This window comes from Eptatretus burgeri, chromosome 14, assembly GCF_056783735.1.
Source record: "Eptatretus burgeri isolate ZD-2024b chromosome 14, Ebu_testis_v1, whole genome shotgun sequence".
In the NCBI taxonomy this organism is placed as follows: domain Eukaryota; kingdom Metazoa; phylum Chordata; class Myxini; order Myxiniformes; family Myxinidae; genus Eptatretus; species Eptatretus burgeri.
Genome location: NC_140974.1, coordinates 53,883,647 through 53,904,051, shown reverse-complemented (window position 1 = coordinate 53,904,051; position 20,405 = coordinate 53,883,647). Strand labels below are relative to the sequence as shown.

The 20,405-nt window shown below is 33.5% G+C and overlaps 1 protein-coding gene across 7 annotated transcripts in view; it reads right to left on the bottom strand.

Annotated features, from left to right (window-relative positions):
* Positions 1–20,405, bottom strand: part of LOC147013228 (uncharacterized) — a 72,067-nt gene that overhangs the window by 8,972 nt on the left and 42,690 nt on the right. For 2 of the 7 annotated variants that reach the window (XM_085854882.1, XM_085854883.1), the window contains 3 exons: positions 18,398–18,482; positions 2,815–2,896; positions 2,565–2,718 (listed from right to left, as the gene is read on the bottom strand). In XM_085854882.1, coding sequence (XP_085711008.1) covers positions 2,565–2,718; positions 2,815–2,896; positions 18,398–18,406 — 245 coding nt within the window. In that variant the 5' untranslated portion in view covers positions 18,407–18,482. Of the gene's footprint in view, positions 1–2,564; positions 2,897–18,397; positions 18,483–20,405 lie in introns of all 7 variants that reach the window. The other 5 variants (XM_085854881.1, XM_085854880.1, XM_085854885.1 and 2 more) reach the window with 4 other exon arrangements.

Genomic DNA, 20,405 nt, shown 5'->3' with positions numbered 1-20,405 from the left:
CTGCCACCATTATTATTTTTTTTTCATCACCACTATAATATTATATTTTCCCCGCCATGTTTTATATGCAGAAGACGCGAGTTCAAAAATGTTAAGATTTATTGCCGCATCAGATAAAAAACCATAATGCCTCAACAATGTGAGGCTGGTTTCATGTCATCATTTGCGACTTCATTTATACGTCGGGCATAACCCAGCCTGGCCCAGCATATTTAATTTATTTACGTCTGTTATCCTGATAAAAATTTTTTGTTATATTATGTTTACGAAGTTACAACGTACCTACGCCCATAACCATTCTATAAAATATCTACATTGCCCATAACCATTTAATTCTAAAATATTATACACATACGCCATATGCCATCACCATTCTATTTATATCTGTAATATGTATAAAAATAAACCACCACCACCATTTTTTTTTATTTCCCACCTCCATTTTTATTTTTCACCAGCAACATGTATTTCCTTTAAAGCCTGGTGTTGGCGTAGTGGTTAGGGTAGTTGCTTGGGATCCAAAAGGTCCTGAGTTCAAGCCCCATTGGCCACTTGAATTAATACACACCAGGAGGTTGACTCAGCCTCTCATCCTTCCGAGGTCGGCGAAGTGAGTACCAGTGTACTGGGCCCGGTGTATACCCTGGTTGAAATAGGTGTACCATATCCCTGTGTCATAAGAAGCGACCACGGTTGCGTCAGGAAGGGCATCCGGCATAAGACCTGTGCCAAATCACTATGCGGATCATACGGATGATCCGCTGTGGCGACCCCTAATGGAAGCAGCCGAAAGAAGAAGAGAAGAACATGTATTTCCTTCATCGCACATCCTATTCCCGTTTATGAAACAACTGAAGTAGCTCAATAATTTTAGTGGAGTGCTCGAGGATAAACAATATTTGATGTCTTCCCCTCTGGGGCCAATATGTATAAAGCCTCCGATGATCCCACTCTGGAGCATCCCACATATAGCTGACCATGCGAAAAGCAAGGAGTGGATAATTCCAGCCCTGCTACTTTCAATGACTGTCCTTGTGCCTTATTGATAGACATCGCAAAGCACAGTCATACAGGAAATTGTAGTCTCTTAAATTCAATAGTTGAATTTGATGGAATGAGTGGAATTCGCGGAATGAATACATCTTCTCCTTTCGCACATCCTGTCATGATAGTGGCCTCAATTACATGTGGTTGTCGTCTTTTCACAATCAGTTTAGTTAATTTGCAAAGTTTTGGTGCATCTAGATTACGTAATAACATAATAGGGCATCCAACTTTTAATGACAGATTGTACGGAGGCAATCCTGGTAATTCCAATGAGTTTAGAAATTCTGTGGGATAATGTATGGCTTGCTCAGTATCCAGTGTGGTGTCAATAGACTTGTGACTATGTTGTTCGCCTGGAACTACTTGTAATAACTGATGGTTTATTTCACGGACTGTTTCATTAAGTGGAGCCAGGATTGTTCTTTCACAGAGCCACTGTATGTTTTTGTAATTAGTCGCTAAATTGGGATACACATGAGCCTCTAATTCTTCCATAGATGAAACTATTGTACCACAGTCATCGGGAATAGATATTACATCATTTGTGTTCGGGATTTCACCATTTCCAAGTTTGAGAAGTAATTGTGCGAAATTGCCAGCATCTAAATCACCATATAATTTGACCCTCATGTTTGTTGTTAGATGGATAGTTTGTACGAATGTCCAGAGGTATGAAGATTTTATACTGGCTTTCATTTCATCAGCTGGAGTGTCACGGGATACTACAGGTAAAGTTTGTCTGAAATCGCCAGAAATAGCCAGCGTAACTCCACCTATAGGCAGGTCTACACCTCTTAAATCTCGCATAGTTCTATCTAATGCTTCGAATGCATCCTTAGGCGACATCGCACCTTCATCCCAAACTATGAGGTCGCAATTCTTCGGCACTTTTGCTGCTTCAGTTTGTTTGCCAATGCCACAAACCGGATATTCCATTGTAGCTAAGTCGAGAGGCAATTTGAAAGCAGAATGCACTGTGCGGCCACCTGAAAGTAGTGTTGCGGCTATACCGGATGAAGCAATGGCTAATGTGATCTTTTTCTGGCTCCTCATCTTAGCAAGTAAAAGGGTGAGGACAAATGTTTTGCCAGTACCACCCAGGGCATCCAAGAAAAAAAATCACACCACTTCCCTCTTGAACCGCTTCAGAAATCAGTTGATATGCATTACTCTGATCCTGTATCAGAAGCGGCTCATTGTCAGAAACAAACTTTGCGAGAGTATCTGTGTTGTAGTTTGTTTCACGGAACCATTCTCTACTGATGGTTGCGCTTTCAGACCTATTGGAAGAGGGAAGTCCACACTTAGTTAAATCTTTCCCGCTCATGTATAATACCAAATCTTCAATGTATATCAGAGCCTCATTGAACATATCTGGTGTGTACTGGATGTCCTCTTGTGGATGTTCTCTTTGGACTCTGTTTTTTACATCCTCAGAAAGGGCCTCTTTGTGAATGCCCCATAGGCTCTTGGGATCTGACATCTCACACGCAGTTATCATAATAGCAAATAGATACCTCATGGTCGATGGGGATTGAGAAACAGTTGCCTCTTCAAGCGTGGCGTTCCAATGGGCATCGTCTTCTCGGAGTCCGAGGAGATTGCAAGCCTCACGGAATGTGCTGCAAATTTGCCCGTCCACTGTTTTCAGGTCTATGAAACTCACTGGACCTCGTTTCACATGCAGGAGGAGGCAGACGCAGAAACACTCAAAATTATTGGGATGTACTGTGTACACTCAACACAATGCGTCAGATTTGTACATACCGGGATATCCTGGAACTTCTGAACCTTGCTTCCTCCTGTTCCAACGTTTCTGACTCGAGTTCCAAGTGAAATACGTTGGCACCTGAGCATACAGTAGAGTTTGAGCAAAGTCATCAATTTCGCATAGTTTGAAAAATGCCAGAAAGTTAGAAATTGGAGGTTCTTCCGTCGTAAGTCGACGACTACCTGCATGTACAATAAAATATGACTTGTGTTAATCATGCATTAAAAGAGGCGTTTGTTGATGTGAATAGGGCCTATGATAAGTGTGTCGAATGCATGTCATAATTCGGAAACGGGAATTCGGAATTAACTGTAGCACTATTTTTTCATTCTATTGCAAATGGCATTGGCCCCATGTCAATCTGCTGAACTTGAAAAATTAACGTTACGAAAAGTGTGTCGAATGCACAAGTCATAATTCGGAAACCGGGAAGTCGGAAGTCATTGTCTTCAATTGACTGTAGTATTAATTTCTCATTCTCCAGCAAATTCCGTTGGTCCCATGTCAATCGGCTGAACTTGAAAAATTAACGTTACGCAATCAGGTGATGACGTCATAATTCGGAAACCGGGAAGTCGGAAGTCATTGTCTTCAATTGACTGTATCATTATTTTTTCATTCTATTGCAAATGGCGTTGGCCCCATGTCAATCGGCTGGAGTTGAAAAATTAACGTTACGAAATCAGGTGATGACTTCATAATTCGGAAAGCAGTAGTCGGAAGTACAATTCTTTTACATCGGGACAATCCGGGGTACAGGTTCTGTCAGCATGTGAAGTTTGGTGAGGATCAGTCCAGTACTTTTCGTGTGCATAGGACACAGACAAACACACACACACACACACACACACACACACACACACACACACACACACACACACACACACACAGACAGACACACACACACACACACACACACACACACACACAGACAGACACACTTTCAAATATACATATATATATATATATATATATATATATATATATATATATATATATATATATATATATATATATATATAACCACAAGTTAAATAAATTACATAACTGCATGTTACATAATGGACATACCGCATGTTAAATAATGGACATTCAGTAACTGCATGTTAAATAAAGGACAGAACTACATGTTAAATAATGGACATAATGGCGTGTTTAATAATGGACATAACGCATAATAAAGAACATGACGCATGTTACATAATGGACATAACAACATGTTAAATAATGGACGTAAGCACATGTTAAATAATGGACATAATCACATGTTAAATAAAGGACATAACGACATGTTAAATAATGGACATAACAGCATGTCAAATAATGGACATAACCACATGTTAAATAATGGACTTAATCACATGTTGAGTAATGGACATAACAGCATGTTAAATAAAGGATATAACTAAATGTTAAATAATGGACATAACCGCATATTAAATAATGGACATAACCACATGTTAAATAAAGGACATAACCACATGTTAAATAATGGACTTAATCACATGTTAAATAATGGACGTAATTATACGTTAAGTAATGGACATAACTGCATGTTAAATAAAGGACATAACCACATGTTAAATAATGGACATAACAGCATGTCAAATAATGGACATAACAGCATGTTTAATAATGGACAGAACCACATGTTAAATAATGGACATAACCACACGTTAAATAATGGACGTAATTATATGTTAAGTAATGGACATAACCACAAGTTAAATAAAGGACATAACTGCTTGTTAAATAACGGACATAATCACATGTTAAATAATGGACATAACTACATGTTTAATAATGGACATAACTGCTTGTTAAATAACGGACATAATCACATGTTAAATAATGGACATAACTGTTTGTTAAATAACGGACATAATCACATGTTAAATAATGGACATAACTACATGTTTAATAATGGACATAACTGCTTGTTAAATAACGGACATAATCACATGTTAAGTAATGGACATAACTGATTGTTAAATAACGGACATAATCACATGTTAAATAATGGACATAACTGCATGTTAAATAAAGGACATAACCACAAGTTAAATAAAGGACATAACTGCTTGTTAAATAACGGACATAATCACATGTTAAATAATGGACATAACTACATGTTTAATAATGGACATAACTGCATGTTTAATAATGGACATAACCACATGTTGAATAATGGACATAACCACATGTTTAATAATGGACATAACTGCTTGTTAAATAACGGACATAATCACATGTTAAGTAATGGACATAACTGATTGTTAAATAACGGACATAATCACATGTTAAATAATGGACATAACTGCATGTTAAATAAAGGACATAACCACAAGTTAAATAAAGGACATAACTGCTTGTTAAATAACGGACATAATCACATGTTAAATAATGGACATAACTACATGTTTAATAATGGACATAACTGCTTGTTAAATAACGGACATAATCACATGTTAAATAATGGACATAACTGTTTGTTAAATAACGGACATAATCACATGTTAAATAATGGACATAACTACATGTTTAATAATGGACATAACTGCATGTTAAATAAAGGACATAACCACAAGTTAAATAAAGGACATAACTGCTTGTTAAATAACGGACATAATCACATGTTAAATAATGGATATAACTGCATGTTAAATAACGGACATAATCACATGTTAAATAAAGGGCATAACCACATGTTAAATAATGGACATAACTGCATGTTAAATAACGGACATAATCATATGTTAAATAATGGACATAACTGCATGTTAAATAAAGGACATAACCACAAGTTAAATAAAGGACATAACTGCTTGTTAAATAACGGACATAATCACATGTTAAATAATGGATATAACTGCATGTTAAATAACGGACATAATCACATGTTAAATAATGGACATAACCACATGATAAATAATGGACATAACTGCTTGTTAAATAACGGACATAATCACATGTTAAATAATGGATATAACTGATTGTTAAATAATGGACATAATCACATGTTAAATAACGGACATAATCACATGTTAAATAATGGACATAACCACATGTTAAATAATGGACATAACTGCATGTTAAATAACGGACATAATCACATGTTAAGTAATGGACATAACTGCATGTTAAATAAAGGACATAACCACATGTTAAATAATGGATATAACTGCATGTTAAATAACGGACATAATCACATGTTAAATAATGGACATAACCACATGTTAAATAATGGACATAATTGCATGTTAAATAACGGACATAATCACATGTTAAGTAATGGACATAACTGCATGGTAAATAAAGGACATAACAACAAGTTAAATCAAGGACATAACTCCTTGTTAAATAACGGACATAATCACATGTTAAATAATGGACATAACTGCCTGTTAAATAACAGACATAATCACATATTAAATAATGGACATAACCACATGTAAGATAAAGGACATAACCACATGTTAAATAATGGGCATAACAGCGTGTAAAATAAAGGACATAACAGCATGTTTAATAATGGACATAACCACATGTTAAATAATGGACATAACCACATGTTAAATAATGGACATAATTATATTTAAAGTAATGGACATACCTGCATGTTAAATAAAGGACATAACCACATGTTAAATAATGGACATAACCACATGTTAAGTAATGGAATAACTGCATGTTAAATAATGGACATAGTGGCATGTTAAATAATGGACATAACTACATGTTAAATAATGGAAATAGTGGCATGTTAAATAATGGAAAAACTGCATGTTAAATAATGGACATAACAGCATGTTTAATAATGGACATAACCACATGTTAAATAATGGACATAACCACATGTTAAATAATGGACATAATTATACGTTAAGGAATGGATATATCCACATGTTAAATAAAGGACAAAACCACATGTTAAATAATGGACATAACCACATGTTAAATAATGGACATAACCACATGTTAAGTAATGGAATAACTGCATGTTAAATAATGGACATAACAGCCTGTTTAATAATGGACATAACCACATGTTAAATAATGGACATAATTATACGTTAAGTAATGGATATATCCACATATTAAATAAAGGACAAAACCACATGTTAAATAATGGACTTAATCACATGTTGAGTAATGTGCATAACTGCATGTTCAATAAAGGACATAACCACATGTAAGATAAAGGACATAAAGACATGTTAAATAATGGGCATAACAGCGTGTCAAATAAAGGACATAACAGCATGTTTAATAATGGACATAACCACATGTTAAATAATGGACTTAATTATATGTTAAGTAATGGACATACCTGCATGTTAAACAAAGGACATAACCACATGTTTAATAATGGACATAACCACATGTTAAATAATGGACTTAATCACATGTTAAATAATGGACGTAATTATACGTTAAGTAATGGACATAACTACATGTTAAATAAAGGACATAACCACATATTAAATAATGCACATAATCACATGTTAAGTAATGGAATAACTGCATGTTAAATAATGGACATAATCACATGTTAAATAATGGACATAACCACATGTTAAATAATGGACGTAATTATACGTTAAGTAATGGACATAACCACATGTTAAATAAAGGACATAAACACATGTTAAATAATGGACATAATCACATGTTAAATAATGGACATAACTACATGTTTAATAATGGACATAACTGCTTGTTAAATAACGGACATAATCACATGTTAAATAATGGACATAACTGCTTGTTAAATAACGGACATAATCACATGTTAAATAATGGACATAACCACATGTTTAATAATGGACATAACTGCTTGTTAAATAACGGACATAATCACATGTTAAATAATGGACATAACTGCTTGTTAAATAAAGGACATAACCACAAGTTAAATAAAGGACATAACTGCTTGTTAAATAACGGACATAATCACATGTTAAATAATGGATATAACTGCATGTTAAATAACGGGCATAATCACATGTTAAATAATGGGCATAACCACATGTTAAATAATGGACATAACTGCATGTTAAATAACGGACATAATCATATGTTAAATAATGGACATAACTGCATGTTAAATAAAGGACATAACCACAAGTTAAATAAAGGACATAACTGCTTGTTAAATAACGGATATAATCATATGTTAAATAATGGACATAACTGCATGTTAAATAAAGGACATAACCACAAGTTAAATAAAGGACATAACTGCTTGTTAAATAACGGACATAATCACATGTTAAATAATGGATATAACTGCATGTTAAATAACGGACATAATCACATGTTAAATAATGGACATAACCACATGATAAATAATGGACATAACTGCTTGTTAAATAACGGACATAATCACATGTTAAATAATGGATATAACTGATTGTTAAATAACGGACATAATCACATGTTAAATAATGGACATAATCACATGTTAAATAATGGACATAACCACATGTTAAATAATGGACATAACTGCATGTTAAATAATGGACATAATCACATGTTAAGCAATGGACACAACTGCATGTTAAATAAAGGACATAACCACATGTTAAATAATGGATATAACTGCATGTTAAATAACGGACATAATCACATGTTAAATAATGGACATAACCACATGTTAAATAATGGACATAACTGCATGTTAAATAACGGACATAATCACATGTTAAGTAATGGACATAACTGCATGGTAAATAAAGGACATAACCACAAGTTAAATCAAGGACATAACTGCTTGTTAAATAACGGACATAATCACATGTTAAATAATGGACATAACTGCCTGTTAAATAACAGACATAATCACATATTAAATAATAGACATAACCACATGTAAGATAAAGGACATAACGACATGTTAAATAATGGGCATAACAGCGTGTAAAATAAAGGACATAACAGCATGTTTAATAATGGACATAACCACATGTTAAATAATGGACATAACCACATGTTAAATAATGGACGTAATTATATGTTAAGTAATGGACATACCTGCATGTTAAATAAAGGACATAACCACATGTTAAATAATGGACATAACCACATGTTAATTAATGGAATAACTGCATGTTAAATAATGGACATAATCAGATGTTAAATAATGGACATAACCACATGTTAAATAACGGACGTAATTATACGTTAAGTAATGGACATAACCACATGTTAAATAAAGGACGTAACCACATGTTAAATAATGGACATAATCACATGTTAAATAATGGACATAACCACATATTTAATAATGGACATAATCACATGTTAAGTAATGGAAATAACTGCATGTTGAATAATGGACATAACTGCCTGTTAAATAACAGACATAATCACAAATTAAATAATGGACATAACCACATGTAAGATAAAGGACATAACGACATGTTAAATAATGGGCATAACAGCGTGTCAAATAAAGGACATAACAGCATGTTTAATAATGGACATAACCACATGTTAAATAATGGACTTAATTATATGTTAAGTAATGGACATACCTGCATGTTAAACAAAGGACATAACCACATGTTTAATAATGGACATAACCACATGTTAAATAATGGACTTAATCACATGTTAAATAATGGACATAATTATACGTTAAGTAATGGACATAACTACATGTTAAATAAAGGACATAACCACATGTTAAATAATGCACATAATCACATGTTAAGTAATGGAATAACTGCATGTTAAATAATGGACATAATCACATGTTAAATAATGGACATAACCACATGTTAAATAATGGACATAATTATACGTTAAGTAATGGACATAACCACATGTTAAATAAAGGACATAAACACATGTTAAATAATGGACATAATCACATGTTAAATAATGGACATAACTGCATGTTTAATAATGGACATAACTGCTTGTTAAATAACGGACATAATCACATGTTAAATAATGGACATAACTGCTTGTTAAATAACGGACATAATCACATGTTAAATAATGGACATAACTACATGTTTAATAATGGACATAACTGCTTGTTAAATAACGGACATAATCACATGTTAAATAATGGACATAACTGCTTGTTAAATAAAGGACATAACCACAAGTTAAATAAAGGACATAACTGCTTGTTAAATAACGGACATAATCACATGTTAAATAATGGATATAACTGCATGTTAAATAACGGGCATAATCACATGTTAAATAATGGGCATAACCACATGTTAAATAATGGACATAACTGCATGTTAAATAACGGACATAATCATATGTTAAATAATGGACATAACTGCATGTTAAATAAAGGACATAACCACAAGTTAAATAAAGGACATAACTGCTTGTTAAATAACGGACATAATCATATGTTAAATAATGGACATAACTGCATGTTAAATAAAGGACATAACCACAAGTTAAATAAAGGACATAACTGCTTGTTAAATAACGGACATAATCACATGTTAAATAATGGATATAACTGCATGTTAAATAACGGACATAATCACATGTTAAATAATGGACATAACCACATGATAAATAATGGACATAACTGCTTGTTAAATAACGGACATAATCACATGTTAAATAATGGATATAACTGATTGTTAAATAACGGACATAATCACATGTTAAATAATGGACATAATCACATGTTAAATAATGGACATAACCACATGTTAAATAATGGACATAACTGCATGTTAAATAACGGACATAATCACATGTTAAGCAATGGACACAACTGCATGTTAAATAAAGGACATAACCACATGTTAAATAATGGATATAACTGCATGTTAAATAACGGACATAATCACATGTTAAATAATGGACATAACCACATGTTAAATAATGGACATAACTGCATGTTAAATAACGGACATAATCACATGTTAAGTAATGGACATAACTGCATGGTAAATAAAGGACATAACCACAAGTTAAATCAAGGACATAACTGCTTGTTAAATAACGGACATAATCACATGTTAAATAATGGACATAACTGCCTGTTAAATAACAGACATAATCACATATTAAATAATGGACATAACCACATGTAAGATAAAGGACATAACGACATGTTAAATAATGGGCATAACAGCGTGTAAAATAAAGGACATAACAGCATGTTTAATAATGGACATAACCACATGTTAAATAATGGACATAACCACATGTTAAATAATGGACGTAATTATATGTTAAGTAATGGACATACCTGCATGTTAAATAAAGGACATAACCACATGTTAAATAATGGACATAACCACATGTTAAGTAATGGAATAACTGCATGTTAAATAATGGACATAATCAGATGTTAAATAATGGACATAACCACATGTTAAATAACGGACGTAATTATACGTTAAGTAATGGACATAACCACATGTTAAATAAAGGACGTAACCACATGTTAAATAATGGACATAATCACATGTTAAATAATGGACATAACCACATGTTTAATAATGGACATAATCACATGTTAAGTAATGGAAATAACTGCATGTTGAATAATGGACATAACTGCCTGTTAAATAACGGGCATAATCACATGTTAAATCATGGACATAACTGCCTGTTAAATAACGGACATAATCACATGTTAAATAATGGACATAACTGCCTGTTAAATAACGGACATAATTACATGTTAAATCTTGGACATAACTGCCTGTTAAATAACGGACATAATCACATGTTAAATAATGGACATAACCACATGATAAATAATGGACATAACTGCTTGTTAAATAACGGACATAATCACATGTTAAATATTGGACATAACTGCCTGTTAAATAACGGACATAATCACATGTTAAATAATGGACTTAATTATACGTTAAGTAATGGACATAACCACATGTTAAATAAAGGACATAACCACATTTTAAATAATGGACATAACCACATGTTAAATAATGGACGTAATTATATGTTAAGTAATGGACATACCTGCATGTTAAATAAAGGACATAACCACATGTTAAATAATGGACATAACCACATGTTAAGTAATGGACATAACCACATGTTAAATAATGGACATAATTATACGTTAAGTAATGGATATATCCACATATTAAATAAAGGACAAAACCACTTGTTAAATAATGGACTTAATCACATGTTGAGTAATGTGCATAACTGCATGTTCAATAAAGGACATAACCATATGTTAAATAATGGACATAATCACATGTTAAGTAATGGAAATAACTGCATGTTGAATAATGGATATAACTGCCTGTTAAATAACGGACATAATCACATGTTAAATAATGGACATAACTGCCTGTTAAATAACAGACATAATCACAAATTAAATAATGGACATAACCACATGTAAGATAAAGGACATAACGACATGTTAAATAATGGGCATAACAGCGTGTCAAATAAAGGACATAACAGCATGTTTAATAATGGACATAACCACATGTTAAATAATGGACTTAATTATATGTTAAGTAATGGACATACCTGCATGTTAAACAAAGGACATAACCACATGTTTAATAATGGACATAACCACATGTTAAATAATGGACTTAATGACATGTTAAATAATGGACGTAATTATACGTTAAGTAATGGACATAACTACATGTTAAATAAAGGACATAACCACATATTAAATAATGCACATAATCACATGTTAAGTAATGGAATAACTGCATGTTAAATAATGGACATAATCACATGTTAAATAATGGACATAACCACATGTTAAGTAATGGAATAACTGCATGTTAAATAATGGACATAACCACATGTTAAATAATGGACGTAATTATACGTTAAGTAATGGACATAACCACATGTTAAATAAAGGACATAAACACATGTTAAATAATGGACATAATCACATGTTAAATAATGGACATAACTACATGTTTAATAATGGATATAACTGCTTGTTAAATAACGGACATAATCACATGTTAAATAATGGACATAACTGCCTGTTAAATAACGGACATAATTACATGTTAAATCTTGGACATAACTGCCTGTTAAATAACGGACATAATCACATGTTAAATAATGGACATAACCACATGATAAATAATGGACATAACTGCTTGTTAAATAACGGACATAATCACATGTTAAATATTGGACATAACTGCCTGTTAAATAACGGACATAATCACATGTTAAATAATGGACTTAATTATACGTTAAGTAATGGACATAACTACATGTTAAATAAAGGACATAACCACATTTTAAATAATGGACATAACCACATGTTAAATAATGGACGTAATTATATGTAAAGTAATGGACATACCTGCATGTTAAATAAAGGACATAACCACATGTTAAATAATGGACATAACCACATGTTAAGTAATAGAATAACTGCATGTTAAATAATGGACATAATCAGATGTTAAATAATGGACATAACCACATGTTAAATAACGGACGTAATTATACGTTAAGTAATGGACATAACCACATGTTAAATAAAGGACGTAACCACATGTTAAATAATGGACATAATCACATGTTGAATAATGGACATAACCACATGTTTAATAATGGACATAATCACATGTTAAGTAATGGAAATAACTGCATGTTGAATAATGGACATAACTGCCTGTTAAATAACAGACATAATCACAAATTAAATAATGGACATAACCACATGTAAGATAAAGGACATAACGACATGTTAAATAATGGGCATAACAGCGTGTCAAATAAAGGACATAACAGCATGTTTAATAATGGACATAACCACATGTTAAATAATGGACTTAATTATATGTTAAGTAATGGACATACCTGCATGTTAAACAAAGGACATAACCACATGTTTAATAATGGACATAACCACATGTTAAATAATGGACTTAATCACATGTTAAATAATGGACGTAATTATACGTTAAGTAATGGACATAACTACATGTTAAATAAAGGACATAACCACATGTTAAATAATGCACATAATCACATGTTAAGTAATGGAATAACTGCATGTTAAATAATGGACATAATCACATGTTAAATAATGGACATAACCACATGTTAAATAATGGACGTAATTATACGTTAAGTAATGGACATAACCACATGTTAAATAAAGGACATAAACACATGTTAAATAATGGACATAATCACATGTTAAATAATGGACATAACTACATGTTTAATAATGGACATAACTGCTTGTTAAATAACGGACATAATCACATGTTAAATAATGGACATAACTGCTTGTTAAATAACGGACATAATCACATGTTAAATAATGGACATAATCACATGTTAAATAATGGACATAACTACATGTTTAATAATGGACATAACTGCTTGTTAAATAACGGACATAATCACATGTTAAATAATGGACATAACTGCTTGTTAAATAAAGGACATAACCACAAGTTAAATAAAGGACATAACTGCTTGTTAAATAACGGACATAATCACATGTTAAATAATGGATATAACTGCATGTTAAATAACGGGCATAATCACATGTTAAATAATGGGCATAACCACATGTTAAATAATGGACATAACTGCATGTTAAATAACGGACATAATCATATGTTAAATAATGGACATAACTGCATGTTAAATAAAGGACATAACCACAAGTTAAATAAAGGACATAACTGCTTGTTAAATAACGGACATAATCATATGTTAAATAATGGACATAACTGCATGTTAAATAAAGGACATAACCACAAGTTAAATAAAGGACATAACTGCTTGTTAAATAACGGACATAATCACATGTTAAATAATGGATATAACTGCATGTTAAATAACGGACATAATCACATGTTAAATAATGGACATAACCACATGATAAATAATGGACATAACTGCTTGTTAAATAACGGACATAATCACATGTTAAATAATGGATATAACTGCTTGTTAAATAACGGACATAATCACATGTTAAATAATGGACATAATCACATGTTAAATAATGGACATAACCACATGTTAAATAATGGACATAACTGCATCTTAAATAACGGACATAATCACATGTTAAGCAATGGACACAACTGCATGTTAAATAAAGGACATAACCACAGGTTAAATAATGGATATAACTGCATGTTAAATAACGGACATAATCACATGTTAAATAATGGACATAACCACATGTTAAATAATGGACATAACTGCATGTTAAATAACGGACATAATCACATGTTAAGTAATGGACATAACTGCATGGTAAATAAAGGACATAACCACAAGTTAAATCAAGGACATAACTGCTTGTTAAATAACGGACATAATCACATGTTAAATAATGGACATAACTGCCTGTTAAATAACAGACATAATCACATATTAAATAATGGACATAACCACATGTAAGATAAAGGACATAACGACATGTTAAATAATGGGCATAACAGCGTGTAAAATAAAGGACATAACAGCATGTTTAATAATGGACATAACCACATGTTAAATAATGGACATAACCACATGTTAAATAATGGACGTAATTATATGTTAAGTAATGGACATACCTGCATGTTAAATAAAGGACATAACCACATGTTAAATAATGGACATAACCACATGTTAAGTAATGGAATAACTGCATGTTAAATAATGGACATAATCACATGTTAAATAATGGACATAACCACATGTTAAATAACGGACGTAATTATACGTTAAGTAATGGACATAACCACATGTTAAATAAAGGACGTAACCACATGTTAAATAATGGACATAATCACATGTTAAATAATGGACATAACCACATGTTTAATAATGGACATAATCACATGTTAAGTAATGGAAATAACTGCATGTTGAATAATGGACATAACTGCCTGTTAAATAACGGGCATAATCACATGTTAAATCATGGACATAACTGCCTGTTAAATAACGGACATAATCACATGTTAAATAATGGACATAACTGCCTGTTAAATAACGGACATAATCACATGTTAAATCTTGGACATAACTGCCTGTTAAATAACGGACATAATCACATGTTAAATAATGGACATAACCACATGATAAATAATGGACATAACTGCTTGTTAAATAACGGACATAATCACATGTTAAATATTGGACATAACTGCCTGTTAAATAACGGACATAATCACATGTTAAATAATGGACTTAATTATACGTTAAGTAATGGACATAACCACATGTTAAATAAAGGACATAACCACATTTTAAATAATGGACATAATCACATGTTAAGTAATGGAAATAACTGCATGTTAAATAATGGACATAACAGCGTGTCAAATAATGGACATAACAGCATGTTTAATCATGGACTTAACAGCATGTTTAATAATGGACATAACCACATGTTAAATAAAGGACATAATCACATGTTAGGTAATGGACATAACTGCATGTTAAATAATGGACATAATCAGATGTTAAATAATGGACATAATCACATGTTAAATAATGAACATAACCACATGTTTAGTAATAGACATAACTGCAAGTTAAATAATGGACATAATCACATGTTTAATAATGGACATAACTGCATGTTACATAATGGACATAATCACATGTTAAATAATGGACAGAACTACATGTTAAATAATGGACATAATCGCATGTTCAGTAATGGACATAACTGCATGTTAAATAATGGACATAATCAGATGTTAAATAATGGACATAATCACATGTTAAATAATGAACATAACCACATGTTTAGTAATAGACATAACCGCAAGTTAAATAATGGACATAGTGGCATGTTAAATAATGGACATAACTGCATGTTAAATAATGGACATAATCACATGTTAAATAATGGACATAATCACATGTTAAATAATGGAGATAATCACATGTTAAATAATGAACATAACCACATGTTTAGTAATAGACATAACCACATGTTTAATAATGGACATAACCACATGTTAAATAATCAACATAACCACATGTTTAGTAATAGACATAACCACATGTTTAATAATGGACATAACCACATGTTAAATAATGAACGTAACCACATGTTTAGTAATAGACATAACCACATGTTTAATAATAGACATAACCACATGTTTAATAATGGACATAACCACATGTTTCGTAATAGACATAACCGCATGTTTAATAATGGACAGAACGGCATGTTACAAACTGGACATAACCGCATTTTAAATAAAGGACATAACCACATGTTTAATCAAGGACATAACCACATGTTTAATCAAGGACGTAACGGAGTGTTAAATAATGAACAAAACAATTAGACATAAAAGTGAATGATAGCTGGTTACTGAGAAAGAAGGAAGAAGGAATAGGGGTGGGGTTAAGTTGCTATTTATTTACTTATTTAAACAAATCAAAACCTGGTGTGTGCAACAAAAATTCTCAATCCAATAGAGCATCCCAAGAGAAAAGGGCCTCGATTTTAAAAGGTGTGCCTGAGGCCACATGATCCTAACTGACCACTAAGCACCATGTTGCCAAGAAAAGCTTTCCAGCAGCAATGTGCTGCCCTGGGGCCAGTGGGATGGCCAAGATGTGCACAGTCCCAGTAAGGCATCCTGTTTCAGCCGTTAAGGACCAAGCTGTTCCTGGAATTGGTGCCAAAGCGGCCATTTTCTCGAAGAGCTTACACCAATGTACTTTGTTACACGATGGCAGGACATTCCTCATGGCTTCCAATGACGTCTCTTTATGGCTATGTGTACCGTTTAGAAGCTTCGGACATATTATTTAATGCCATTTCTCACAACCTTACACATTCCATCCTCTTTCTCTGTCTTCCATGAGTAGAGGAAAACACTGGACCTTCTCAACAAAAATTAATTTTGTTGGCATGTTGACAGTTTGGGTGATTTACTGTCATGCCTCAGGCAGTCCCAAATTCTGGCAGGCCATAAACTACACCTAATGCTATCATTCAGCCTGCTGGTGATAACAAGTAATTGCTTGAATGTTAAGAGATAAAGGTAAAGGTTTGCCCGCAGCAGCAAAACACATCATCCTCGTGTTTCTTCCTCTCTGCGCAGCGCGTTTTCACCCAGGAGTTACTTTCGTGCGCAGCAATGGCGTCCATGCATTTGGAATCATAAATGCTTGTCAATCTCTGTGAATTTGCTGCGAACATTTCAAGGGAAGTTATCTTTTCAGATAGGTGTGAACTCGCTACACTGTTGTGAGACATTAATCGGAAATCAGATCAATAATCTTTAAGGAGGTGTACAAGAGCAGAGTTGGGTGAACAATAATCACAAATCGTTTTGAGCGATGTATTGTAAATTATTATATGCAGAGCAGTGTTGTAACCGTTGGCAATAAGCACATATTGAACTGACAAGGTAACTCGCAGGTAGCGTGGTGCTTCATGAGCATGGCATTGAAGCAACAGGTGCGGCGTGCTTCACCTGGATGTCCATCACCTCGGGACATTAAAACCGGATGTCCCCTCTGCTAGCATTCACTGGTGACTTTAAAGATCCCACGGAGTCTTTGGAAAAGAGTAGGCCATTATGTGCTGGTGCTCTGGCCAAATTGAAAAATCTTGCTCTGACCTACCTTTTCCATGGAACTCGAGAACGTCCTTGGACTCGAGAGACAGCGTTGAACAATTTGCCGATGATTTCTACATTTTGAATGTCACCTGATGGAATAAGAAATAAGATATAACGAAAAATCATGAAAGGTAAATGCAGGTGAGTTATACTAGTAATTAACTCGAGGTCGACCGCTAACAGCAGAGTTTCACAGTGAAAAACGGCAGAAGACAACATAGCAGAAGAGGAAGAGGACCTTTCCTATGCAGGTAGTAACCACTGCTAAAGGAAACTAACAGGTAGCAGTAAAGATGAGCAGTAAGAGAACATCTAGATATTACATATGCAAGAACATCATGAGAAAGGGAAATTAATGCGAGACAGGATTAATAAATAGAAAGCAGGAGAGTTGAGAACCAGAGGAAGAATATGGAAAGGAGTTTGGGTGGAGCTGGGAACACATTGGCTCTGCGCAGGGACGTCCCACAAAGCACATAAAAGGGAACATTGAGGAGAAAGTCTGAGTTGTACGAGATGAAAAAGATCTAGAAATGTCCAAATAGACGATGCTTACGGCTTGTCTAATGTTTACTTAATCCTTCCTATCTTTAGAATACAAAATATAATCACATGTCAAAAGCATCAGCAACGAGAGATGTTAAACTGGTTGTCCTGACTGCAACAACCTCATATAAATGCCTATAGAGCAAAAAGAAATGTATCATGATTGCCCTTCATGGCTGAAGGGAGCTGTTCACATGTGACATGCCAACAACCAGGGAATGTGAGTTATTTGTAGTGGAGGAGTTGCTGAACCAGACAACAAACACACTCTGAGATACCAAGCAGTGTATCCTGGTGTCCAGGGATATCTCAGGAGACCAATCCACTTGGTCCCCATGATCCAGGCAGTAATTTGTAATTAGTTCAGCGTGCTCGTCGTAACTTGTGTACTTTTTGCAAAAGGTACCGCAGAACAGTATCTTTAATATCAACCAACAACTGGTGCTGGAAAAAGGGTCCTATGGCTTAATGTTCTTCTGAGGGACGTCACACACATCAATGTCTCGACCTGAATGTGAAATACCTGGATGGCAATTTAGATGGCAAACCCTGACGAGACACAAAGTTGAGTGTGTGTACCCCTACGATGTCCTGCCAGCCCTCAGAAAAATAGGAAGTACAGACTTCGCCTGAAGCTAAGTCTTTCTCTTTCCTGTTTGATTCAAAATCGGTGGAGTACAATGGGCCACCACTCGCGATCTGAGCATGGGGTCATTTGATAATTTAATTTTCCCATTCATTTTTCAAATAGCCTTTGTGACCTTCAATTGAACCACACTCGATGAGCGGTGACCTAGAATGTGAACATGAACAAGTACAGCCTTCAAGAAATGTATGAAAAGTGCCTCGGACTAGTGCTTTGGACAACGGTAGTACCTCGGTAAGTTGTAGTGGGATGCTATTGAAAAGCACTACCCTGAGTGTTGGGTGACAATTTGTCAGACCCTGCTATGTTCTTGGATATAAAAGTCAACATACAGAGTATGTACTTATGCATTACATACCCACCATAAATGTTGCAAATCCACCTTTCATGTCAGGCCGTGGGGCACATCAGGGTGAAACCGATGATGGGTGGTGCTTCAATGACGACCGATAAGTCAGTTCATGCGAAAAATTATTCATTTATGTATGAACCCAAAATACTGATAATGTCCATCTCAAAATGCAAATTAAGCAAATGGTCAGAAAACAAGCTTCTTGAACTGCTTTGGACTGTTTTAGTATTATTTTTTTTTACAATTGTTAATGTTTTTACCCGATAACTCCACAATGGGCAGGAAGCTGTGGGTAGCCAAGATGGCAGCCAATAATATCATGATCTCTCCACTTTCTACCGCTAAGCTTTACTACATCCACTGAGACCCTATTCCCATAATGTGGTGAAAGCATGCATTCTTGACCACCTGTTTCCACTTTGGTCTACTATATCCATTGACGGTTTGTCCCCTGTTGTTCTGCTCTTC